Here is a 26,111-nt window from a genome sequence, read left to right as displayed (position 1 = left end):
TCCCACTCCTTGGATGGGGTTGAGGCCCGGGGACTGCAGCCCCCCATGGAGGACCCCCCGCCATGGCAGGGAGGGGATGCCCATGCCTGGAGCATCTCCCCCATCCCAGGTGATCCCAGCCTTGGGGTGCAGTTTAGGTCTCTGGGACAAGGTGAACCAGGGGTGGGGGTGACACCAGCACGGAGGGGACCCCCCCCCCAGCAGGGAGAGGCCACGGCACGACGCTTGACTACTTTTATTGGGCCTCCGAAGCTTTAAATACAGGCCGGGGGGCGGGCGCTGGCTGCGAGCAGGACAGAGCGGGGCAAATTCAGCTGTCAGTCAGACCAAGGCGGGGGGGGGGGGCCGGGGCCGTCCCCCCTCCCCGGGGCACGGAGCTGCGACCCACCCCCCCCCCCCCCGCCTCGGCTGCCCCGGCCCCCCGGGAGACAGGACGGGATGGGATGGGACGAGGGGAGGGAGGGAGGACGTTAGTGTGGTGGCAGCGGGGAAGGGCGGGGGGGCACGGGCCCCGAAGCATCCCTTAGCGGCTGTAGCCGAACTCGTCTGCGTCGTCTGCGCGGAAATCCCCGTAGCGCCAGAGGTTCAGCTGCAAGAGAGGGAACGGGATGGGGCCGCATCCAGCGTCACCCCCAGAGATGGGGGGGGGGGGCTGCATCCAGCATCACCCCTAGAGACTGGGGGTACCACATCCAGCATCACCCCTAGAGACAGGGGGTACCACATCCAGCATCACCCCAGAGATGGTAGGGGCTGCATCCAACATCTCCCCTAGAGTTGGGGGGGGGGGGGGGAATTACCACATCCAGCAACCCCCCAAGACAAGGGGGCTGCATCGGGCACCCCAGCAGACTCCCACCTGCCACCCCCCCACACTCACCCGGGCGCTCTTGGCCGTCTCCTGGGCGTTCAGGTACTCGGTGATCTGCGGGGACAGAGGCTTGGGGTGAACCTGCGCCCCCTCCCCGCCCTCCCGGAGGGGCTTGGGGACGTGCACCCCCAGCAGGGTCTGCCCGGCCGTGGTGGGGGTGCAAACCCCCCCCATCCTGTCCCTCCATGGCACCCATTACCCTGCACCTCAGGGTGGCAGAGGGGGTTCCCATTGAGGGCAGGGAGGTGGGACCCCCACCCAGCACGGCTCCAAGAGGGAACTCAGGCGTTTGGGTGGGGGTGGCCAGCACTTGGGGTCACTCCCCCCGACCCTGAGCCCCCAGGCAGCCACCACCACCACCGGGATCGATACAGCATCAGATGAGCCAGGGGATCGATCACCGCTCGGCTGCCCTCAGGGCAGAGCCCACCCTACTGAGAGCAGGGCAGGGACCCCCCTCATCACCCCCCCCCCCCCCCCAAGCAGCACCTACCACTTTCTGGAACTGCTTCTCCTTGCGCACCTCCACCATGACCAGTCCCTCCTTGACCAGTCCCAGCCCCACGTCGCTCTTGGAGTCGGCGAACTGGAGGGTGACGTGGGGACAGCCCGGTCCCAGGTGCTCCACGTTGAGCAGGCACTGGGTGTTCTGGATGTCCCGTACCACGCTGTCCACCGCGTCCGCCCGCGCGTCGTCCTGCGGCACGGCATGGCGTCGGACCCCGCGCTCCCGTCGGGGACCCGGAGCCTCCCCGCTTCCCAGGACACCCCCCCCTACTTACGTCTTGGGGCACCTGGATGAAGGCGAACTTGTACTCGGTGGCTTGCGCCGGCAGGACGCGGGTGCTGAAGGCGGGGGGCAGAGCGGCCAGGCGCGTGGCGGGCAGCGTCTCCTTCTGCGGGGGCAGAGAGGGTGCTGGGGTTGGGAGGGCACCCAAGGGTGATGGGCACCCTGCGATGGGTTCTTGGGTGCCGGGGTTGGGAGGGCACCCAAGGGTGATGGGCACCCCGTGATGGGCTCCCTGGCGCTGGCTGGAGGGATGAAAATGTCAGCACCCAGCGGCAGGGACAGATGGATGGATGGACAGATGGACAGACAGGCAGATGGATGGATGGACAGATGGATGGATGGAGAGATGGATCTATGGACAGACGGATGGATGGATGGACAGATGGACAGGTGGGTGGATGGATGGACAGACGGATGGATGGACAGGCAGATGGATGGATGGACAGACGGATGGCTCTGTACCCCGAGACTCCCGCTCCCAGGGGCATGATCCTGCCCCTGCCTGATGCTTGGCAGCTGGGTTACACAGCCAGCCCCCCCCCCGCACAGCACAGCTGGAGCTGGGGGGCTGCAGTTGGCACCCTAGGGTGCCCCCCATACACACACCCCCCGCCCCCGGCATGGTGAGCACTCACATTGCCATAGTCAATGTAGAAGATATGGACTTTGGCGGCTGACTCCACCTTCTCTACCCTGGCCCGGTACCTGGAAAGTGGGATGGGGTGAGGTGGGGTGTGCGTGTCACCCCAAAACCACACGTCAGCGTGGGGCAATGCCGCCCCACGGCCTCCCCGTGGGGGGAGCGGGACCCCCTCCTCACCATTCTCCGTCGACGAACTTGGCGATGCAGAAGTCTCCGCGGCGCGGGGCGTACGAGCCCTCCACGGGCGGGTGGCTGCCCACCTCGGCGCGCATGTTCTCCATCAGCTTCTCCAGCTGGGCGCCTGGGGAGGGGGTCGGATCCAGCACCTGCCTCTGGCCCACCGCCCCCCCCAAGTCGCTCACCCCGGGGTTGTGGCAGGGGCTGCTCTCATTTCACCCAGGAGATGTGGATTTTCGGGGGCTACCCACCAAAACTGAGCATCCTCATCCCACCAAAATAAAGCTCCCCCCACCTCCGGATGGCAGAACACCCATGGGTGCCAGAGCTGCGGCACCATGAATATTGCAGAGGGGCGTTAATTCAATGGGTGCTGCCACGTTACGGCTTCACCTGGCACCCGCTGCCGCAGCCCCGTGGTGCTTGGGGACGGCGGGGGGTCCCCGGGGAGCTGCGTGCTCTCCGGGTGGGGACCCACGCAGGGACCATGATGGCATGGCTGGGAGGTGGTGGGGGATTCGGAGCCGGTGCCGTGCCAGGCTGGGGGTCCAGGGATGAGCCCCCCATCCCCATCTGTGTCCCTTAAAGCAGCTGAATGACATTGCAGGGGGGGTGAGACCTGCAGGGTAGGGCGTGGGGGAGAAGAGAGCAGGGGGACCCCAGCCCATCCCCGTACCCGTCTCCACGTCCTGCACGTAGAAGTGGAGATCGTCCGTGATCTCCGTCACGAAAACGGGCTTGTAGTTTGCTGTGCGCTCCTTCTCCTCCAGCACCGGCACCACCTCCTCCACCGGGGTCTCCTCATAGTGGGACCACACCTGGGATTGGGGGACACACACGCTTGGGTGGGGGACCCCATGGCCATGCTCCATGCCACTGGCAAGGGGACGATGGCTATGCTGGTACCCAGCAGCTGGAGCATCCCTGGTCCCCAGCACCCTGGATCCCATGCGCCTTGGGGCAGGGGCATCCCTCGGGGTGGGGACATCCCTCGGGGTGGGGACAACTCTTGGCATGGGGACATCCCTTGGGTTGGGGACATCCCTTCATTTGGGGACATCCCTTCGGTTGGGCACATCCCTTGGGCTGGGGACATCTCTCAGCATGGGGACTTCCCTTGGGTTGGGCACATCCCTTGAGGTAGGGACATCTCTCAGCATGGGGACATCCCTTGGGGATGGTCCTGTCCCACGCTCACCTTCTCCTTCTTCTGCTTGGCGGCCTCCTCGGCGGCCAGCAGCGCCTTGTAGTAGGGGCTGCGCTCAGCGGTGAAGTGGACCTTGGAGAGGGCGTGCTCCACCAGGGCCACCGACAGGTTGAGACCCTCGATGTGCAGCCAGCCGATGAAGTTCCCCGCCTTGTCCATGCTCTCCACCTCCACCTCCACCTGCGGGCACCCGGCGGGGAGGGATGTGAGCTCTCTGCATCCACAGCGGCGGGCAGGATCCAGCCACGCACCCCTCCCCACCCCGAACCTGCCTGCCCAGCCACTGCCTTCGTTCCCAAATTCTTGTCTTCATCTCGGCTGCTCCAAGCTTCATCGAGCAATAAAAATCAATGTCTGGATATGACGGAGTTTGACCAGGCAGGTGGACGTGTGTCAGGCATGTGCCTGGCCAAAAGCCACCCCAGCACGGGGTCTGGCAGGCAGGGTCCTCCCAGTTATCCTCCCTGGCACCCAGCTCTGCTCCTGGCACCCAGCTGTGCTCCATGGCACCCAGCACTGCTCCATGGCACTCAGATTTGCTCCATGGCACCCAAATCTGCCTCCTGGGCACGCAGCTCTGCTCCATGGGCAACCAGCTCTGCTCCACGGCACCCAGATCTGCTCCCAGCTCTGCCCAGTGAAGGGGACCAGCAAGGGATGACGGCAGGAGTGTGCCATCCTCTGCGTCTCGAGCTCCCTGCCTGCTCCCTGCCTGCACCGGGGAGCAGCTGGGGAGCACAGGGAGAGCCCTGAGCCACACGGGGCCGGACTGGGGACCGAAACTGGGCTGCTGGGGTGGGAGGTGGTGAGCGAACCAGTGCAAAACTGGAGTGTGCAAACCTTGAAGAGCAAACTGGAGCGTGCATACCAGTGAGAGCAAACTGGAGCTTGCAAACCCAAGTGCGCAAGCTGGAGCGTGCAAACCAGAGGGAGCAAACTGAAGTGTGCGATCCAGAGAGCAAACTGGAGCGTGCAAACCAGTGATAGCAAGTCGGGGCGTGCAAACCAGCCAGAGCAAACTGGACCATGCAAGCCGGCCACCGCTGGCAGCCTGCAGCCCCTGCCCCGGCGCAGAGCTGCTTGCCTGGCAGCGCAGGCAGGGCTGCAGGCAGCGCTGCTGCCTTGCACACTCGCACTCCCGCCGCCCTGCCAGGCCCTTTGCAGCCCGGGGGTGACGCACTCCAGGGATGTGTTTCACTGGGATCTCTTGAGGCCAGGAGATTATTTCCACTGCCCGAACCTCGGCTCTTCCGCTCTGGGCAGGAGCAGCCGGGCACGGCACGGAAACCCCGCGAGCAACTGGGGGTGCTGCCGGCTGCACCCACCCAGCCGAGGTGCTGGGCAGGAACAGGGCAAGAGCATCTCTGCTCCATCGCAGCTGCACGGCGATTTCTTGCGATGCTCTGCAGGCAGGGAGCATCCCCCGTGCACCCCAGGCACGCCGTGCACCCCCATGCACCTTGCACACCCCCATGTACCCCTTGCACCCTGCAGACTCCGTGCACCCCGACCACCCTGCACCCCATATACCTGTGTGCGCATCACCCCGCAGCACGCTGCCACAGCCCCAGAGAACCCCAGGTCTCCCTTCCCGGCAGCTCCGGAGGGACTGAGCCGGGGCCAGCTCCAGACTGGCACAGCAGGCGTCCCCACCACCCCATGACAAACCCACCAGCTCCCTTTTCCCAGCAGCTCTGCTGGGGCCAGTAATTGCCGTTAATCCCATAATGGGAATTAAAGTCCCCAAACAAGTGGATTTGCAAAATAACGCTCCCTGCGAAGCACGTGGCATCAGCTGGCATCTCACACGGTGTAGGGTGTGCGGGTAAGGGGAAGCTCCATGGACACTGCCGGGAGCTGATCCCCCTGTTGCGGTCCCCGGGCAGCAATCCCACCCTCCGGCACCAAACCCAGGCACCAGCAGCCGGCACAGCCGAGTCCGGTGCTGGGGACGTATGTGTCACCCCTGCTGGGGACAGGCTTGGCGTCCCCTGGAGCTCCCTCCGTTCCCCAACCTGGGGGCTTGCAGCCCCATGGCGCTTTGGGAGTGGGCAGGCAGGGGATGCCGGGCAGGCCGGAGACGCCATGCAGGCAGGAGATGCTGCAGATGAAGCACACTGGACCAGCTGTGTCCAGCACCCCGGGCAGTATCCGAATGCTGCGCAGGGTGGGGGTCCACCTGCCTCCCACCCCAGGCCCACCCTGCTGCAAAGAGCCAAGCCCTGGCATGAGGAGCACCCCCCAAAAGGGTCGCCCCTGGGGGCTACCAGCCACAGGGTGGGGGAGGCTGGGGGCCAGCCGAGCCCTGGAGCTTCTGCGCACATAAAGCCCCTTTGAGAGCATCCGTGGGGCGGCGGCGAGCCAAGGCTCCCCGCACGCGCCCGGCATGCTGATCGCCTCCGCTGCCCGCTGCTGCCGCCGAGGAAGAGGAGGGAGCCCGGAGCATCCTCCCTCCGGGAGAGCCGGACCCCTCCGGGTGTACCACGCTGTGCCCGAGGGGCTGTGCCCGACCCCCCGACCACCACGGCGGGTCCCACCGGTGCTCCCGGCTGAGCAGGGCTGTTGCCAGCAGCCCAGAAATTTGTTTGCTTGGTACCATGGGCGGGCGATGGGTCCCCCCAGGCTGCGGCGTGCCTGGGGCCATAGCGCCCGGTCCGTAACGCCCGGAGCAAGGCTCTGTCACGGCCTCTGGCACAAAAGCCACATTTCCATCTAGCGGCAGCCGGACCGAACGGCAGCGGGACACGGCGCGGCCAGTGCGGCACCGCACGCCTCGGCCTCGGCCAACTTTGACCCCTGGCAGCCCCTTCCCAAACCTCCCTTGTGCCAGGCCAGCGCGGCCGTAAGCGCAGCCGCCCGCGGCGCACCGGGCGCTGGCAGAGCCCAGGCACCCACGGGCGCGCGCCCCAGCTCCCGCGCGCAGGTCGAACACATTTGCGCGAACGCGCACGCTCGAGCAAAGCACAAGCGATGGCGTGCCCTGCGCACGGAGCATCTCCCGCCGGGATGCTGGGGAGCTGCACCCCGCTGCCTGCTGCCTGCTGCCTGCACCTGCCAGCCTGGCCGGGAGCAGGGGGTGCTCCCTCCTGCCTGCCCTGCTGCCCGCTCCGGCGAGCCCTGACCCCAGGTACCACGGCACCGCGAGGCCTCCCGGCGCTGCGCCGACCTCCGCTCCGTTGCCCGGAGCATCGGCGTTTTGCCGGCCGCGTCCCTTCGCCACGAAGCCTTCATCAGGGGCCGGTGGCTAATTGTATCCGCCTGGCTGGCAGCCGCGCTCCCAGAGCTGCAGCGGGGCCGGCGGCCAGCCGGTGAGCGGCGGTGGGTGCACAGCTCGGCACCGCGGCGCTGCCGGCGATGGGCAGAGGGTTGTCGTCTTCCCGCAGCCCCTTCCAGTCGCCGGAGCTGCAGCCCAGGACGGGGTTTGGGTCGCGGCCGGTGCGGCCACCGGGACGGCACATGCCGGCGCCGCGTGCGTGGCAGAGGCACCGGCCACGCCGCTCCCCACCGGGGATGGAGGAGGGAGAGGCGAGGTTTGGGTCGAGCGGGAGATGGATGGGCCCTCGCTGCTTTACAGGTGCCACGTTGGGATAATTTAATTACCCTGCCGTAGCCTTCTGCGCGGTTAACTGTGTTTGGCTCTGCCGGTGCTGCCAGACACGGAGCTGTTTTCCCATCCTGAAGCTCATCAATCGTGTCATAACCTTTCCCCACTGCTTAAAAAAGCCTCGCAACATCCTTCTTCCCTTCCACCGCGCTGGCTGCCGGCACGGTGCCTGCCACGGCACGTGCGCGGCACGGCCCAGGGCTGCTGGCATGCCGTGGGGCAGGATGAGGCCCCGGGTCGCCCGCTGGCCCCAGGGATGCTCGTGCCGCCTCCGGCCGGACCGGTCCCCAGGGACCAGCACCCCACGCACGTCTGCTGGGACCCCACAACGCCATGGGGCAATGCTCCGGTGGCAAAGGTGTCCCTGTCCCCTGTGCCACCCCCCCCCCCCCCCCCACAGCAGGGTCACTGGCGAGGGGACGAGCGGGACATTAATGGACTCGCGATACGATCTTTGCTTCGGCAGGGACGGGACGCAACCTCTGCTCTCTGCCACGGGGGACGGGGGGCACCCACCCGTGGGGTACAACGAGGCCACCAGGTCCTGCAGCACCCGGGGGACATCACTGCCATGCCTGGCAGTGGGCACCACTGCGGGGGGGGGGGACTGCAGAGCGACCCCCCCCCGGGGATGTGCCACCAAGATGGGGACAGTGAGCCCGGCTGGGGCCTGGCACCCTGCAAGGAGCAAGGAGAGGAGAGCGTCCCGGGGTGCCCCGGGGTGCTGTCACGCAGGGTGTCCCCAAGGGGCCACCCCTGAGCGCCCACCAGCCCCACAGAGCTGCCCAGCCGGCTGCGGGCACCCACCGACCCACAGCCCAAGTGACAGCTCCAAGTGCCACCGGTGGGCACAGCCCCACGCAGCCGGGGAGCAGGGGGTCCGGGGAGGAGGGGGCTGATGGGGCGATTAGGGGGCTGCAGGGGGTCCCAAATCCCTGCGGCCCATCCCAAAGCTGAGCTTCCCAGCGGAGCTGCTGCCCCCTCTCCTCGCCCCTGGGGGGGTGCCGGGGCAGGACAAGTCCCTGCCAGGCTGTGCCAGCCCCACTCCCCGTCCTCCCCCCGCCACAGACCCCGGTTTGGGTGCACGGCCCTGCTCCCAGAGGGGGGGGGGTCCCAGCCCCGCTCCCTTGCACAGGGGGTGCTGTTGGCACATCCCCGTCCTGTGACCCCCCCCATCCCCATCCCACCCTGCTCCATCCCAACACAGGGCTGGGGGCGCCACAGACACCAAAATCCTGCACGGGGTCCCCAGTGACACCCACCCGGCCGGGACGGTGGGGTGCAGGTGTGGTTTCGATCAGACATCAGAGAATCCACAGAAGATTGGGGTGGGTTTTAACACCCCCCCGCCCCCCAAGAAAAGAAGCTCCCAGGTTTCCCCATCGCCTCACCCTGCACCCCCCCCCCTGCAGCATGCCCACCCCCAGCACCTCCTCGCTGCCAGCCTGGGGGGGCCGGGGCACCCCCCATCCAGGACCCTGGGGATATCCCCCCGGCGCTGCCGGTGGCCCCACATCCCGCAGGGACGCATCCTGCTCCGTGCAGCAGCCCGTGGGGGAGAACCGAGCTGGGTGCCGAACGGGGGGAGCCCCTAGCCCCCCCGCCTGTGCCCTCATTCTCTTGTATTAATTAAAACTGGGGCGAGGCCCCTCCGGAGCTGCCGCCCAGGGCCCCGCTGCCGCTTGGGACCCTTCGGCGCTGCCGGCAAAGCCCTCGGCCGCCAGCAGCTCAACAGGGGTGTAAAATGGGGGGGGGGAAGCTCCACAGTGGGGTGCGGAGCCCCCCCGATCCCACTCCACACGCCCCACACTCGCGCCTAGCAGCGATGTACAACCGGCGTGTTACCCACCTTGCAGCAGGGGCCACCCCAGTGCAAGCACCCACGGGACCCTGGGGGTGCTGGTGTTTGCCCCCCCTGCAATCCCAGGGGTTCATTACCTGGCCGGCGCTAATTATCCACCCGCACTGGGCCACCCCGTGGCTGCTGGGGGCGGGGGGGCAAGATGGCGACAGGGGTAGGACACCCAGGTGCACCCCCCCCAGCCCGTACCCCAAAAAGCAGGTGGCACCCACGCGCCCATTGCCCCGGCATCGTCCCCACTCCCCAGCCCATGGCGGAGCCGGACCCGTGCCCCCCCCGACCTGCGCTGCTGCAGAGCTGGGCTTGTCCTCTCCATCAGCGTCCCAGCTTGTGTCAGGTCTCAGCCCTGAGTCTGGTGCAGGGTGGGGGGGGGCTGCACCCGGGGGTCCACAGACCCCTGCTCAGCTGAGCACCGGGTCCTGCATCGCATGGGGGGGGATGGGATGGAGCCGCGTCCCCCCCCCATCACCTTAAAGCCGCTGGCTGCCTCCGTCCGTCTGTCCGTCCATCCGTCCGTCCGTCCGTCCTCAGCCCGCGGCCGCGGCGCTCCCCTCCTCCGGGGCCGGGGCGGGGGGGTCAAGGGGCTTCGCTGAGACCCCCCCCCCCCAACCCCTCATATCCCCGGCGCGGTTCCCCGGAGCGGGGCTGCGGGCAGGGAGGAGGAGGAGGAGGAGGAGGAGAGGAGGAGGAGGAGGAGGAGGGGAGGAGGAAGAGGAGGAGGAGGAGGAAGCAGCCCATCCCGCATCTTCCTTCCAGAGCAGCAGAGCCCGAAAATAGCTCCCGGCCGCCGCACCGGCTAAACCGGGGCCGGTGGGGCCCCTCCGGAGCGTGGTGGGCGGCGGGGGGGGGGGGGGGGTGGGGAGGGAGGGAGGAAGGCTGCGGGGTAGGGTGGGGGCGTACGTGTGTGCGCGAGGGGGGGGGCGGGGGGGGGGGTGTCGGAGCGCTGGCGAGGCCGGCGGGGCTCAGCATCCCCCGCTGCTGCCGGGCTCCCAACACGATGCGTCAGCAATCCATCCGCGCTCCCACTGAAGGACAAAAGGATGAGAGAGCCGCCTGCGCGGCTGCCGCCCGCACCGCCCGCGCCGCCCGCACCGCCCGCACCGCCGCCCGCTGCCGCCGCCGCCCCGGGGCTCCGCGGGGACCCCACGGCCCTTAGGAACGGAGGATGTCCGCCGGCCCCGGGGCCGTCACCCTCGCCGCCGTCACCGCCGTCACCGCCGCCAACGACCCGCTGCGCGGGCGGACGAGCCGCTGAAGGCGCGACACCCGACCCACGCGGGAAGGCGGAAAGAGGGGGGACGGGACCCCCCCCCCCCCGCCACCCACCACCCCACGCACACACACACACACACACACACACTCTCTCTCCACCGGACCCGCCGACCGACAGACCGACCGACCGACCGACCGACCGACGCCGCGCCGGGGCTCTCTCCCCGCCGACAGCCGCCACCCCCCCCCAACCCGCTTTGGCCCTTCCCCTCCTCTAATTGATTTTTTTTTTTTCCCCTCCTTTGGGGGCTTTTAGCTATTTATTTATTTATTTTTACGTATCCTTAATTTTTTTTAAATTTTTTTTCATTTTTATTTTCTTCATTTCCTCTCCTTTTTATTTTTTATTTTTAATCGCTTATTTTTAATCTTTTATTTTTATTTCTTATTTTAATTTTTTATTTTTTAATTTCTTATTTTTAACGATTTTTATTTTAAATAATTTTTATTTTTAATTTTTTCCCATTTTCCCTTTTTTTTCCCAATTTTTTTTCCCAATCTCTTTTTTATTGATTTTTTTTTTTTTTTTTTTTTTTCTTCTCCCCGCCGGCCTTTCCCCGCGGGCGGGGGGCCGCCATGCCGGGGCGGCCGGGGCGGCCGGGGCGGCCCCACGGGCGGAGGTGCGAGGCGCGGGTAACGACGGCGGCGGCGGGGCTCGCCGCGGCGGGGGGCTGCCGGGCCCCCGCTTAGCCGGGCCGGCCCCCCCCCCTCCCCGCACCTCCTGCACCGCAGCCTCCAGGAGCCATTTTGTCTTTTTTTTTTTTTTTTTTTCGGAGCCGGCCCCCCCCCCCCCCCCCCCGCCCCGGCCCCGCTCCCCCCTTTGCTCGGCGCCGAGCACCCCCGGAGCGGCCCCCCCCCCCCCTTCCCCAGGTAGGTACGGCTGGAGAGCGGGGCTCGGCCGGGAGGGAGGGCACCTCTTTCCTCCCCCCCCCCCCCCCCAGCACCTATTGTTGCTTTTTGGGGGGGGCTAAATTTTCATTTTTCCTTCACCCCCCCCCCCCCTCGGCGTCCCCCCCCCCCCCCCTCCCCAGCACCGCGACCCCCCCCCCTCCGGCCAGCCGGGCCCAGCTTGTCGGAGCCGGGAGAGGGGGGGGGGCCCTGAGCCAGTTCTCCTTTTCACGCCGACATCCCCAGACGATGGTGAATGATGAACGTGCCACATCATGAAGCTCTTGTGGCAGGTAACTGTGCACCACCACCGCCGCCGCCGCGCCTGGAGAGCTGCCCTGGTCTCCTACCTGACGGTACACGCGTGGATCCTATACGTTGCCGCCGCCTCCCCCGGACCCCAGAGCTGCCCCTCCGTTTGCTCCTGCAGTAACCAGTTCAGCAAGGTGGTCTGCACCCGTCGCGGCCTCGCCGAGGTCCCCCCCGGCATCCCCTCCAACACGCGGTACCTCAACCTCATGGAGAACAACATCCAGATGATCCAGGCGGACACTTTCCGCCACTTGCATCACCTGGAGGTCCTGCAGTTGGGCAGGAACGCCATCCGGCAGATCGAGGTGGGGGCTTTCAACGGGCTGGCCAGCCTCAACACCTTGGAGCTCTTTGACAACTGGTTGACCGTCATCCCCAGCGGGGCCTTCGAGTACCTCTCCAAGCTGCGGGAGCTGTGGTTGAGGAACAACCCCATCGAGAGCATCCCCTCGTACGCCTTCAACCGGGTGCCCTCCCTCATGCGCCTGGACCTGGGCGAGCTGAAGAAGCTGGAGTACATCTCCGAGGGGGCTTTCGAGGGGTTGTACAACCTCAAGTACCTGAACCTGGGGATGTGCAACATTAAGGACATGCCCAACCTGACGCCCTTGGTGGGGCTGGAGGAGCTGGAGATGTCGGGCAACAACTTCCCCGAGATCAAACCGGGCTCCTTCCACGGGCTCAAGTCCCTCAAAAAGCTCTGGATTATGAACTCGCAGATCAACCTGATCGAGCGGAACGCCTTCGACGACCTGACGGCGCTGGTGGAGCTCAACCTGGCCCACAACAACCTCTCCTCCCTGCCCCACGACCTCTTCGCCCCGCTGCGGTACCTGGTGGAGCTCCACCTGCACCACAACCCCTGGGACTGCGACTGCGACATCCTCTGGCTGTCGTGGTGGTTGCGGGAGTACATCCCCACCAACTCCACCTGCTGCGGGCGCTGCCATGCCCCCCTGCACATGCGGGGCAGGTTCCTGGTGGAGGTGGACCAGACCTCCTTCCAGTGCTCGGCGCCCTTCATCATGGACGCCCCCATGGACCTCAACATCTCCGAGGGGCGGGTGGCCGAGCTCAAGTGTCGAACTCCTTCCATGTCCTCCGTTAGGTGGTTGCTGCCTAACGGGACGGTCCTGAGCCACGCGTCCAGCCACCCGCGCATCTCCGTCCTCAACGACGGCACCTTGAACTTCTCCCACGTCCTGTTGACGGACACCGGGGTTTACACCTGCATGGTGACCAACGTGGCGGGGAACTCCAACGCCTCGGCCTACCTCAACGTGAGCACGGCCGAGCTCAACACCTCCAACTACAGCTTCTTCACCACCGTCACGGTGGAGACCACCGAGATCTCCCCGGAAGACATCTCCCCCAAGTTCACCAAGCCCGTGCCCACCACGTCGACGGGCTACCAGCCGGCGTACACCACCACCACCACCGTCCTGGTCCAGACCACGCGGACGCCCAAGCAGGTGGCGGTACCCACCGCCGACTCCGGCGACAAGATGCAGACCAGCCTGGACGAGGTGATGAAGACCACCAAGATCATCATCGGTTGCTTCGTGGCGGTGACGCTCCTGGCCGCGGCCATGCTCATCGTCTTCTACAAACTCCGGAAGCGGCACCAGCAACGCAGCACCGTGACGGCCGCCCGGACGGTCGAGATCATCCAGGTGGACGAGGACATCCCGCCGGCGGCGACGGCGACCGCGGCGGCCACCGCCGGCGTATCAGGTGAGGGGGCAGTCGTGCTGCCCGCCATTCATGACCACATTAACTACAACACCTACAAACCGGCACACGGGGCCCACTGGACAGAGAACAGCTTGGGGAACTCTCTGCACCCCCCCGGGACCACCCTCTCTGAACCCTATATAATTCAGACCCACACCAAGGAGAAAGTACAGGAAACCCAGATATGACTTTTTTTTGGGGCTTTTTTCTTTTTTTTTCTTCCCCCCACCCCCCCCCGACATTACAAATGCAATAGAATGCACAAAAACCGAACAAAAAAAAAACAACAAAAAAAAGGAAAAAAAAAAAATAGACAGCAACTTTTGTACAGAGCGGGGGAGAGACTTTTTTTTCTTGTACATGCTTATATATTAAATCTATGGGCTGATAAGAGAAGCAGATTATATTAAAATTTAAAGAAAAAAAAAAAAAAACCAACCACAAAGAAACTATTTTCTAACTCGCAAGTTCTATTTAAAAAGAGGGAGAGAAAAAAATTCAAATTTGCAGAAACCGGAGCAGCAGCAGCGGCGGCAGCGGCAGGGCCCCGTGCGCGGTGCAGCGCGGCGCAGCGCGGTGCGGCGCGGCGTGGGGGAGACGCCGTAGCGGGGAGCGCAGAGAGGAGCCCGGTGGGGTGGGATGGGGTGGGGTGGGATTGGGATGGGGGGGGGGACGGGGGGGACACGACAAGATGCGGCCGGACCCCCGTCCCGCGGCGCTGCCCTCACCGCGTGCCGCCTTCGCCGGCCGCGCCGGCTTCAAACCGGAGCAGGGAGCGGGACGGCGGTCCGAGCCGCCGTGCTGTGCCAAAATCTTCCGAATGCAATAAAAAAATTAATTTGGGGTTTTTTTGGGGGGGGGGGGGGGCAGCCTGTGGGCCGGGGATGGACGTCTGCAATGTATTAAAAGCAAAAAATTAACAAAAAAACCAAGAAAAGGGGGAAAAAAAAAACAAAAACCAAACCCCAGGCGGGTGGGTGCTGGGTGTGCAGGGGGGGGCTGGTGGTGGGGAGGCGGGGGGGGCGAGGAGCGGGTGCCCCCCGCTCTGCTCCATGCCCCTTCTCCCACTGCACCACATCCTGCAGGCCCCGGCGTGCGCCGCCGCACCGGGCACCGGGCACCGGCGTGTGCCGCCGGCACAGGGCTAAAGGCTCCTGGGGGGCCGGGGGGGGGGCCCCCGCTGGGAGACCTGACGTATGATTGTAGACCACCTTCAGCAAAACGCTGCGATTTTTAGTCCTTTTTTTTGGGGGGGGGGGTGCATGGGTGGGTATTTCCCACCCCCCCCTTTCCCTTCCCCCGGTGGGGGCGAGGATGGGGACCATCCCCCCACCCCCCCCGAAGCCCACCCCGAGGGCTGCTCATGGAATAGGGGGGGCCGGGAGAAATTAAGGGCTCGGGGGGCTCAGCCCAGCGATGGGAGGGGGCCGGGGGGGGCCACCAGCATCTGAGGTGGCTGCCGGGGGGGGTCCCGGCGGGGACGGCAAGTGCCTCGTGGGGGTCCCGAGGGGCTGGGGGGGTCCGGGGTGGGGGGGGGGGGCACGGGCAGGGTCGGGCAACGGGGAGGGCGTCCTCCCCGGCCGCTCGGGCACTGGAACTACTTTAATTTCTTATTTTAGCTTTAAAAAATTACCGGAGGGTGTCAAATCTGAACTAAAAGTCGGGGGGGGGGTACGGGGGGGGGGGGGGAATAAAGGCGGGAAGGAGACGCAGAAGTTATATCTATATCTATATCTCTCTATATAAACGCCAGAACGATCTGACTGTACTCTGAGAAACAAACAAACAAACAAACAAAAAAAAAAACAAGTGTATTTTTGTATTTTAATAAATATTGTTCAAAATTTGTAATGCCGTGTCCCTGAGGGGTTAAGCCAGCGGGTTGCGGGGGGGTTGCTGCCGTGTCCCCCCCCCAGCAGCCGGCGGCCTGAAAGGGTTTCTGTTGCTGCTTTTTTGTCTTCCCAGCAGTAAAAAGCTTCCAAAAAATCACAGGGGGGGAGGCGGGGAGGAAAATGGAGGGAGCTGGCGGGGGGGGGGGGGGGGGGGGGGGGGGGGGGAATGACACGATGCGCGGGGGGCTGCCCCGAATCGGGAGGTGAAATGTGTTGGGGGGGGGGGGGGATCGCCGCCGGCTCCGTGCCCCCCAGCTCCAGCATCCAGCCGGGCACCCAAGCGTGCGTACGCCGGGACCCCCGGCATCGCCCGCTTTCGGGCACCGCCGCGGTGGGCACCCGGTTAGAGATGCCGGCGCATCCCCCGCTGTGGGACCCTCTGGCCGGGGCGCGTGGGACGACCTCCCTCCTGTCCTCCCCAGGGGCCGAGGCCGTTACCCCTCTGATTTCTGGGTTCCCCGGGCTGGAAAAATCTTAATTCGCCATTAAAGGAGGGAGCGGGCGCAGCCGAGAGGGAGGATAAAGCCGGGAATGAATCACCCGGCAGCGGGTCCCGCGTTCCAAGATGGTCGGGCAGGGGAAAGGGGATGGAGGCCATCGCCGGCACCATGGCGGGGACACCGGGTCCTCCGGCTCGGCGGGGTCACGGGGTGCTCTGGGCGCTGGCGGTGGGGACGCGGGGGTCCTCGGGGGCGGCGGGGGTCCCCGAGGTGCCACCTCCGTCCCAGCCCTTGCGGCTGTGCCGGGGTGACGGTGCCCGCCGGCGGCCCTGGGGCCACCCCTGCGCCGTCCCCGCGGCCGTGGGCTGCCTCCGGCACCGGGGATGGAATAGGGGCCCCCCCCCCCCCCCGGGGACCCCATTGCCCAGCCCGGGGATGCCACGGGGAGGAGACCCCCCCCCCCGGCACCCGGCTTCACCGGCTCTCGTGCCAGGACTGAGCCGTCACCCGGTGCCTGGCCACCGCGGAGCCGTCGTGGTTATCACGTTGGGAGTTGAACGTTGGGATTTTAGGGTTTGGTTTTTTTTTTATTTTTAGGCTTTTTAGCTTTTTTTGGTGAAATCCGGGAAGGTTTCCATCAAAACGTATGTCTGGTTTTCTCTTTATTACCGGCTTTTATCACTCCGGCTGATCTGCTAATGCAAACACTGCTCCCCTTCTTCCTCATGCTGGGCTGAGCTCCCCCACCCAGCCCCGGCTTTACTGGGGGGGCCTTCCTCCCCGCCGGCACCTCCGCACTCCTCGTCCCCGCGCCAGCCTCCGCCGGGGCCCGCCCGGGCAAACGTCCCATTAAAACCTTTAATTCGGCGGCAAGGCAGGAGGGGATGGGGTTGAAGTGACATATTGATTTTATTTAAGCACTTAGCTTTAATTTTAGCCTTAAATTAGAGCACCTGAGTAAATCATCTTCCCGCCGCTATAAAAAAGGGCTGGAGGGGAGCGGGGGGGCTCTGCGGCGGGCACCGAGGGGCTGCGGGCAGCCAGGGCACGCGCCGGCCCTGCGGGGACAGCGTGGGTGGGGTGGGGGCTGCGGGCTGATGGGGGGCTGCGGTGTCATCAGCACAAGGGGCTGCGGTGTGATGCGAGGGAGGGGCTGCAGCGTGATCTGGGGGGCTGCAGCGTGATCTGGGGGGCTGCAGCGTTACCACAGGGGCTGCAGCGTGATCTGGGGGGCTGCAATGTGATCTGGGGGGCTGCAGCGTTACCACAGGGGCTGCGGCGTGATCTGGGGGGCTGCAGCGTGATCTGGGGGGCTGCAGCGTTACCACAGGGGCTGCAGCGTGATCTGGGGGGCTGCAGTGTGGTCGATTAAAGGAGTTGCCATGTGATCGGGGGGCTGCAGCGCAATCAGGGGGGCTGCAGTGCAATCTGGGGGGCTGCAGCATAGGCAGGGGGGCTGCAGCATGATCAGAGGGGCTGCAGTGTGATCGAGGGGCTGCAGTGTGATCGGGGGGCTGTGGTGTGATCAGGGGGGCTGCGCTGTGATCAATTAAAGGGGCCGCAGCGTGATCAGGGGGGCTGCAGCGTGATCAGGGGGGCTGCAGTGTGATCGAGGGGCTGCAGTGTGATCGGGGGGCTGTGGTGTGATCAGGGGGGCTGCGCTGTGATCAATTAAAGGGGCTGCAGCGTGATCAGGGGGGCTGCAGCGTGATCAGGGGGGCTGCAGCGTGCTCGATTAAAGGGGTTGCAGCGTGCCCGGGGGCTGCGGTGGGATCGGGGGAGGCCGGGGCGCTGCTGGAAGTGCCCCAGCTCCGGAGCCGGCCGATCCCTGCTCCCAGGGCTGGGAAACTTTCCTGCCTGAATCTCCCACCGTATCCGCAGGCGGGGGGGGGCGGCGATGCAGGCAGGAGGCTGGGGTTGCGGGCAAGGGGCTGGAAGCCGAGGGTCGGGGCTGCAGGGATGGAGCGGCACGGGATGGGGGGGCGGAAAAAGCCGGCACGGCCGGGCGAGGGACAGACGGACGTCCAGGCGGACGGACGAGGGCGGGTGGGTATTTGCAGGCAGCCCCATGCGAGCGCCTTCGTCACCGGCTTCGCAGAGCCATGCGAAAAACGGAGCGACAGGAATATAAAAGCCTTTCATTGGCGGCTCCGGCGGCGATGCCAGGCACGGGCCCCCCCCCTCGCACACACGCCATCCGCCCGCCGCCCACCCTCCCGCGCTTTTTTTTTTTTTTTTTGGGGGGGGGGGAACGGGAGATTTCGGTTGCCAGAGATGCTTTGCCGCTCGCTGCCGACAGCCAGCCCGGCCAGCGAGGGCACGTCGGCCTTCGGCGCAGGCGACGGAGGGGGGGGCTGGCAGGGTTAGGGGTGCCCCATGCCAAACCCCACCGGTGCACGGGTATCCCCTGCAAACCGCCCCACGGCGGGGTCTCCGTCCCGGTGGGTTTAATGAGGAAAACACCCCGGAGGGGAGCGGGGGCCGTGCGGCAGCTGCAGCATCCCGTGATTAAAACCTATAGGCTTGTTAAGGATAATTTCTATGGCAACCTCGCCGGCGGGGACCGGCCTCTACGTCGGCACGTGCCAGCGGGCACCGGTGGCTCTGCTGGCACCCCGAGAGCCGGATGGGGCACCCCAAGGCGCATCCCTGGCACCGCTGCGGCCGGGGGGTCCCTGCCGGCTCCCCGCCGGGGTGGGATGCTCAGGTGGTGTGGGGGGACGATGCCCCCGAGCCGGGGCCTTTTCCTTCACCGCCTGCACACGGCAGCGGTAGGTTTCGGCAAGAGCAGCTCGGTAATTAGCCGCCGTGCTTGGGAAAAGGCAAATATTTACTAAATAAGAATATGCACTTTCAGGAAAAAAGCAAATGTCACAGCAGCCGCCAAGAAACCCCCCGCGGCAGTGGGACCGGGGAGGGGGGACGCTCCCCGTGCCCGCCCCGGCAACTGCGGCTGGGGGGGGGGTGGGACGCGGTGGGGGGGTCGGTGGAGGATCCCGCCAGCACTGGGCACGGGGCACCCAGCCCCTTGCCATTGCACAGGGCTCCGCGGTGGCACCCCCCGGGGGGGTCCCCTTGCCCCGGCGTCACCGGGCGGCCGCGCCGGGGCTGTGCCCGCCGCGGCAGGCAGCCGTTACGGTGGCGTGGGCACCCAGCCGCTCGGCATACAACCCGACGTGGGGCTCCCGTTAATTATTCTTATTGCTGCGGATATTTTTGGCTCCGGTGCTGCAGACGGGGTTTTTTTTTTTTTCTTTTTCTCTTTGCAGCTCGGCGGGTTTGCGGCGGCAGCGTGCCGTAACGTGCCCTGGGACCGGCGCTGCCGGTTGGGCCCGGCGGGGTTTGGATGCTCTCGGAGGAGGGAGGCGGGAGCGGGGCGATACATTCCCACGCAGGAGATTTAACAACCGGTCATTTAAGGCTCGATTCATCAGAGCACGACAAAAAGCGCGTCAGATTTCGGGCCCGAGAAATTCCACAGACGGGGCAATTTTCCGGTAATCCCAGAGGACCGGGCAGCTCCTGCCGGGATTGGTGCGGCAGATGCCACGGCAGAGGATTGCCGGGGTGCTGAGAGGCACACGGTGGGGCGATAACCCCCCCGTCGCCCACCGGAGCTGGGGGGGGGGGGGGCACCTCGGTACGGCGATCGCAACGGGGGTCCCTGCGGGGGCGGCTGCGGCACAAGCGGCTACCGGTGCCGGCATGCCACCTGCACGTGCCCGGATTAGCCGAGTGCAGAGCCATGAGCCGTCGATCCTCTCGGAGCATCGCCGGCGGCACCGCGGCCGCTGCCAGCCCCAGCCGCCTCCTGCCTAAAATGAGCCGGGGTGGGTTAGTCACCGGGCCACTGGCTTCACCTGGCCGGTGAGTCAGCAACAGCCGGAGCCGCCGGGTTAAAAATATACCCTCGGCCTCCTGGCAGGCAAGAGGGATGGGGAGGAATTTGGCAGCTCCCTGCCCTGGCGTGGGTCTCCCCCACCCTGGGCAGCACACAGGTCCCTGGGCCACCGTGGGAGCCTCAGGGACCACCGCCGGGACCCCCACCCCATCTACACATGGCAGCCGGCTCCTGCCCTGCCGGCCGGTGGTCCGGCACTGGCTGCCCCCACAGCCCCCCCCCCCCCAGCCTTTTGCTGTCAAGGGCTTTGCCAAGCTCAGTGCCGGGGAGCGCGGCGCTTGCAGCGTGCCTGGCGGTGCCACCCGAGTCCCCAGGGATGTGGCCGGGAGAGGATTCCCCCCCCCCCAGAGCGGGGCTCGGGGACCCCCGCCCTGCCTGCCCTGTCTGCTCCGGATGCTCGACACGAGGGGTCCTGCCTGCACACCCTCCACCAAATTCCTAGTTATTACTTTTATTTCTGTAATAAAAGGGTGGGTGAGTTGCCCGAGGGCTGCACCGGCAGCACGGCAGCCCCGGGTGGGCAGAGGGATGGACGGATGTCCTTGTCAAGATTAAAAATACCCCGAAGCAAGAAGCTGAGCGACGTCCGAGCGGCAGCCGTCAGCCCTCCGACACGCCGCCGCTCCCCTCCGGCTGCACGCCACGTGCCAGGCATGCAGGGCATGTCCCCGCTCCGGGCTCCACCGGGGCAGGCAGGGAAACTGAGGCACGGCGAGCCCCGCTGCAGCCGCCGTGCTGTACCCCAGCTCCCATGGCGGCAGCATCGGCAGCAAGGGGAAGGGGTTGGCTGAGCACCATCCTGCCTCTCCCCTCTCCTCCCCGGCAGCACCGCGGGGCTGTGCCGGCACCGGCCGAGCTGCCGCCGTGTGCCAGGCCGCTTTCCTGGTTGTTTTTTTTATTTTTTTTTTTTCCCCAAGCCTGAACTGCAGACTGCGGCAAGCGCTTTTTTTTAAGGGGGAGAGGATTTTATTTGCCATTCCCCCGCCCCAAGTAATTAGGATTGCAGCACGGGCGGCTGCCGGGCCCATTTGCATAAACAGTTTAGCAACTGCCGGGGCTGCTTTGCATAACGCACCGCTGTGCGCACCCCGTCCCCGCCTAATTGGCCTTACGGGTTGGAACCTCCTAAATTGGGTTAATGCCGAAGCGGGTCAGGAGGATGGCACGGTGCCGCTGGCAATGGCGGTGGGACCCTCTCGTCCCACGCGGGGTCCCCCAGGGCTGGGAAAACCCATTGGCTCCGGGACGGAGGATGGGAGCAGCCGGCGGGGTTCGGGGTGCCAGCGCGGTGCGACCGTGGCTCTCCAAAGCTCCGCCGCGACGTCCCCGGGCAGCATCCCGGCTTCCGCGTGGCCTCCCCGCCGCGGCCACGTGCCGGCTGCCACGGCCCGGATCCCGGAGGTGGAGCGCATCAGTGCCGGGCGAGCGGCCCCCGCGCCACGCCGGTAAAGCCCGGCGGGACCCTGTGGACGGCTGGCGCCGTATAGACGCAAAATAGTCTGCACCTTGGGGAAAGCCGGCAGCCTGGCCGACGTAATTAAATCAGGCACCTTGTCAAAATAAGGCTGCTCATTTGCACAACATGAGCACGACGGGGGAAGGGGTGGGATGGGGCTCCGGCAACCTTCCCGACGCTGCCTTGGCACAGACGACGGCAGCCACTCAGCTCTCCTGTCCCACGCCGGGTGCCCCGGAGCATCCCGGTCTCATCCTGTGCCACGCTCCGCACACCCTTTGTCCCCATCCCCAGGTGCTGACAGAGCTGGCGTGGCTGCGGGATGGCCATCCCTTGGGCCATGGCAACCCGCCGGCACTTGGCCGGGCTGTGCCGGGACGCGGCACTTAAAGGCAAGGGCTGTCACAGCGGCTCCGGCATCACCGAGGGGGTTTTCAACGGCTTCTGCCGCCCAGAATGACTCCTTCCTATTACGGCAGGAGAGATGCCGTCGAGGGGGGAGCATTACGCCTTGGCAAGAGGCAGGTTTTGCCCACGATTCAATAACCGGTCCCTGCCGCGGGATGCCGACCCCGGGGAGCACGGCGGCAGGCGGAGGATGCTCGGGGGGATGCTCGGGGGGATGCTTGGGGGGATGCTTGGGGGAATGCTCAGGGGAATGCTCCTGCTCTTCGGTCCGTGGTCTCCAGCCCCGTTTTTTCTCGAAGGCTCCAGCAAGGAGCGAGGGCTGAGAACTGCTGGCAAGGGCTCGTTTAGTTTTTAATGAGCCCTGCCAGCACCCGGGCCAGAGCTGCTTCTCCGGGAGGACTTCGGCTCCCTGCATCCCTGGGAGAGGCTCGGCAGCGCCGAAGGCAGGCAGAGACCGTCGCCGGCCCCATGGCACGCAGCAGGCAGCGCCGAGGGGCAGGCAGGCAGGCAGGGAGGCTTTCTGCCTGCTCTGCAGAGCAGTGCCTGCCCCTTCCCAGCTCGGCACGGAGCCGCGGCCTCCAGGGCTCCCGCGAACTGCTGACACAGCAGCTGGAGCCTCTAATTAAAACCATAATGATAAAGGAAAAATGTGGGCTACAAGGCAATCAATACGGGAACAAGCCCCCCCTCCTGCAGGGATTGGGTTGCTCAGAGCCCTGGTCCCGGGGGGATTTACGAAGCGATACTGAGATGCTCGCAGCGGGATGAGGAATTCCCTGTGGGGCGAAGCTGGGTCCAGCCCTAGACACGTGGTGGGGGGACAGGGAGGGGACAACAAGCATCACAGCGAGGATTTCGTGACAGATGCCCGGGCGCTGCCTATTGCTTTTCTCTCCATCAGTGAGGGGAGAGGTGAAGTGCTACCCGTGACCCCCAGGCTCCTGCTGGAGCCCCACAATTTGGGGGAAAACGGGGACTCCTCGTGCCAGGCAGGGATGCGGAGGAGATGGGGTGGGGGGGCCAGGCTGCTGGGTGCCAGCACCCACAGGAAGGGGGGAGCCAGGGCATGTGCGGGAGGGGACCCCCATCCTGGGATGTTCGGGCGGCTGCTGCATCCCTGCGGGATGGCTGTCCTGCCCCAGGGGGTGCCAGGTACCAGTGATGGGGAGGGACCAACTCTCCCCCCAAGGCACGCAGCCGCCCACCCCAAGCCACCAGCAGTCGTTAAGCCCCATCACCGCCTGCTAATAACAAAGTGGGCTGCCCAACATGCCCCTGGGTGCCGTAAAGGAATAAATCCACTATTCCACGTAATGGATTGTATATAATGACTTGGAGAGGTCACCGAAGGCAGCAGTATCGTTAACAGCACGGAATAATTCCCCTCCTCTTCTCAGCCTGAGCCGGCCTCGGGAAGTCTCGGCCAAGCTGCACGCGGTGCCGGAGCAGCGCCGGCTCAGCTGGCAGCACCATCCTGGGTGGCTTTGCTGGCAGAGCCGAGCTTTGCACCCTGGGGTTTTCATGGGCATCGGTGCTTGGGGCATCCCCAGCGTGCCTGCAAAGCACTGGCACTGCAGATGGCATGGCATGGCATAGCACGGCACGGCACGGCTCTCCTGGCACGGTGCAGCTCTGTGCCGGCATGACTTTCCAGCTCGTTCCTGCTGCTCTGCTCGGGTGACCGTGGATGGAGGCAGCTGGTACCGTGCCATCACACCGTCCCGGCTTGGGGGGTGCATGGAAACGCGCCAGCAGTGACCGAGCGCCGTGCCAGCACTGGCCCTGGGGGAGGGAGATACATCGCCTGCGCACCCACCCCGCGTTTGGGGACGGGGTGTGAACGTGCACACGCAGGCACAGAGCCGGGTGCCATCATCTGCCACCCACCCCGGGACACACCGAGGAGCAAACCCCCTCCTTGGAGCTTGTCCCCTGCCAGGTCTGGGATGTCTCCTCCTGTCCCTGTCCCCTGCTTCTTGCATTCAAACCCCGTGTTTGAAAGAGGTGAGGAAAAAGAGGGGAAAAAAAATAAAAAGGCTCCTTTCTGCTCAGTTCCTGGAGGACTCGAGCATTTAGCCGAGGAGTTTAAAAGCCTGCTGACCCGGCACGCGCCGGCAGCCGGGATTACGGAGAGAAAAACCTTCAAAGGGCCCAAGGGGCTGGGGGGACGTGGGCAGGGGAGGAGAAAGATGAGGTCCTGCCACCCCGGCCGGGCACTGGCCGCGCTGCCCACGCCGCCCGCGCCAGGCTGTGCGCGGGGAGGGCGAACCGAACGCCAGCCCCGCTCTAAAAATATAGGCCTGACCCTGTTCTAAAATTACCGCTCGGCACCCGCCGCTGGCAGGGAAATCGGCCCCGAGCTGCGGATCCGTCAGCGGGAACGGCTCCTGCTGCACTTCCCGGCTGGAAATTGCTGCATTGCAACAAGAGCCGGGGGCTGGCAGGGGCTGGGGGGGGCTGGCAGGGGTTGACAAGGGTTGGCAGGGGCTGGCAGGAGCTGGCAGGGGGTGGGGGGGGCTGGCAGGCGTTGGGGGGGGGCTGGCAGGGGCTGGCAGGAGGTGGCAGGGGCTGGGGGGGGCTGGCAGGGGCCAGCGCGGGCAGCAGCTCGCACCCAGCAGCCTGGGGGACAGGGGATGTTTTGGGCCCATTTCCCACAATTATAGCTCCGGGGGGGGGGTTTGCATGGAGGGTGGTTGGGGGGGCTGGAGCTGTGATCTGCCCCCCCCCCCCCCCAGCTCCCCACGGGGCGGCCCCATCCGCTGGCCACGCTGCTCAGTCCCATGCGCTGGATGGATGGATGGACAGACAGACGATGGGGGATGTCCCCATCATCCGGTTGCCATGGAAACCGAAGGGAATCACCCTCCAGAGAGCCTCCGTGCAACACCCCGGGACCCCCCCCCCATGCTCCAGGAAAGAAGCAGGGATGCAGACAAGGATAGCACCCACCCCTGCGCCCCGGGAGGGAGCTGCCATGGTTCAAGACCCCCATCGTGCCTGGGGACAACTGGGACCGTGGGTGGGCACCAAACCCCAAAGCCAAGCCGGGGTGGCAGCACCGAGCGGGGCGAGGGGACACGGTGGCAGGAGCCACCCTGAGCGAATCTGAAATAAAGGTGCCCATCACCCTCTCCCCTCCCCAGCAGCTCCCTGGGATCACAGCGCCTTAATCCTCCTCGGGGGATTTTTTATTTATTCAAGCCACCCTATTTAGCCGCCGTCCTCAGAGGAGGGATTAAGCTGCCGCAGTCTCGGGGAACTTGGCTGCTGCACCCTGCAGGGACCAGCAAATCTGGGGGTTCCTCCAGCCAACGGCCCCGCGGCAGAGGGGTACAGGCAGACCCCCACCCCGCTGCCAGCCGGGCACCGTGCACACCTTGCCGCAGCTCGGAAAGAAGGGTCTGGGGAATGTCCCCGAGTGCCGTTTGGATCCTGACCCCCTTACAGAGGCTCCCCCAAAACACCCGGCTCCCGCCCCAGCTGCACCCCGAAATGCAGAGCCAGCAGCACGGGCCTCATCCTACCCTTGCCCCAGCCTCTCGGCCATGCTGTGCCGGCTTTGCAAGCCGCTGATTAAGGCGTGAGCCAAACCAGACCCCTCTGTCCCCCGGGAACCCCAGCAGCACCAGCCCTGCCTGGATGAAAAGCAGCAGCAGCAGCAGCAGCATGGCAGCGGGCAACCCGCAGCCCTGCCCACCGCACTGGCCAGGCTCAACCGCCCCGGTGCTACCGGCATCACCCTCCTCCCGGGCTGGTGACCCCCGGCACGGCACCATCGGCCGTGCCCGGAGCAGGGCGAGATCCACAGCAGCCACCGTGATGTGCCACATCCATCACAGGTTGGGGGTCGAAGACGGCACCCTTCTCACGGCACCACGGGAGGGGACCAGGAGGGGACATGGGGGCCGGCCGGAGCACGGCACCCCCCCCCCCCCGGTGTCTGCCAGCACCAAGACCCCGCTCGGCTCAGCCCGGGCAGCGGCGAGCCAGCAGCTGCGGCTTTGTTAGAGTCCCGATCGAAATTCCACGTGCATCGAGGCCAGATGGGGCGAAACACTGAAGGGGTCGACGCAGGAAGGAGAAACGCAGCCGGGGAGGCAGCGAAGCCGAGGGTGGGGGGCAAGCGCCCGCGCTGTGCCATCCCGGCTGCCTGTGGCACTGTTTGTGCCGGCGTGCTGGCACCGAGGGGCTCAGGACCCTGAGGCAGCCGCCTTCCCTGAGGGGCCAGGAGGTTCTGGGGGGCTGCGAAAGCCACGACGGCAGTTTCCCCTCACCGATGGGCAGAGGTGGGCAGGACCCCCCGAAAGCGGGCAGGAGGCGGGCAGGCGGGCGAGCAAGTGTAATGGGATGTGACAGGCCCTGGCTGGTGCGGGACGGTGAGTGCCGGCTGAGCCGGAGCCTCCAGGATGTGCTAAGGAAGCAGAGCGATGCCCCTGGGACGCGGGTCAGCAGTTTACGGCAGCCGGCCGCGCGCCGCAAGACGCCGAGGAGGGACGGAGATGCCTGCCGCGTCCCCGTGTCCCTGCGGCATTTCAGGTGGGCGCAGGCTCCTGCTGCTCCCGACCCCCACAGCCAGCTGCATTGCCCTGCAGCTGCAGCCACATCTGCATCAGTGCCCACATCTGCATCTGTGCCCACAACTGCACCCACAGCCA

The 26,111-nt window shown here is 65.8% G+C and overlaps 3 protein-coding genes across 3 annotated transcripts in view; 1 reads left to right on the top strand and 2 right to left on the bottom strand.

Moving 5' to 3' along the window:
- Window positions 1-220: 220 nt before the first annotated feature.
- Window positions 221-26,111, bottom strand: part of SND1 (staphylococcal nuclease and tudor domain containing 1) — a 130,938-nt gene continuing 105,047 nt past the window's right edge. Inside the window, exons 17-24 of the mRNA XM_030014964.1 lie at window positions 3,680-3,868; window positions 3,158-3,299; window positions 2,482-2,605; window positions 2,297-2,366; window positions 1,654-1,767; window positions 1,365-1,568; window positions 881-925; window positions 221-589 (exon numbers count right to left, since the gene is read on the bottom strand). Coding sequence (XP_029870824.1) covers window positions 524-589; window positions 881-925; window positions 1,365-1,568; window positions 1,654-1,767; window positions 2,297-2,366; window positions 2,482-2,605; window positions 3,158-3,299; window positions 3,680-3,868 — 954 coding nt within the window. The 3' untranslated portion in view covers window positions 221-523. The remainder of the gene's footprint in view (window positions 590-880; window positions 926-1,364; window positions 1,569-1,653; window positions 1,768-2,296; window positions 2,367-2,481; window positions 2,606-3,157; window positions 3,300-3,679; window positions 3,869-26,111) is intronic.
- LOC115341647 lies at window positions 3,875-5,156 on the bottom strand. Its single transcript, XM_030014972.1, has 2 exons — window positions 4,231-5,156; window positions 3,875-4,171 (listed from the first exon to the last, which is right to left on the bottom strand). Exons 1-2 carry the CDS (start codon window positions 5,106-5,108, stop codon window positions 4,144-4,146), a joined length of 906 nt encoding a protein of 301 aa, XP_029870832.1. The 5' UTR covers window positions 5,109-5,156; the 3' UTR covers window positions 3,875-4,143.
- Window positions 11,256-13,793, top strand: LRRC4 (leucine rich repeat containing 4). Its single transcript, XM_030014965.1, has one exon. The coding sequence runs from the start codon at window positions 11,589-11,591 to the stop codon at window positions 13,545-13,547; it is 1,959 nt and encodes a 652-aa protein (XP_029870825.1). The 5' UTR covers window positions 11,256-11,588; the 3' UTR covers window positions 13,548-13,793.

The sequence above is a fragment of the Aquila chrysaetos genome, chromosome 5 (assembly GCF_900496995.4).
Source record: "Aquila chrysaetos chrysaetos chromosome 5, bAquChr1.4, whole genome shotgun sequence".
NCBI lineage: Eukaryota > Metazoa > Chordata > Aves > Accipitriformes > Accipitridae > Aquila > Aquila chrysaetos.
Note: the sequence above shows the minus strand (reverse complement) of the source record. Positions and strands in the feature narration are given on the sequence as shown.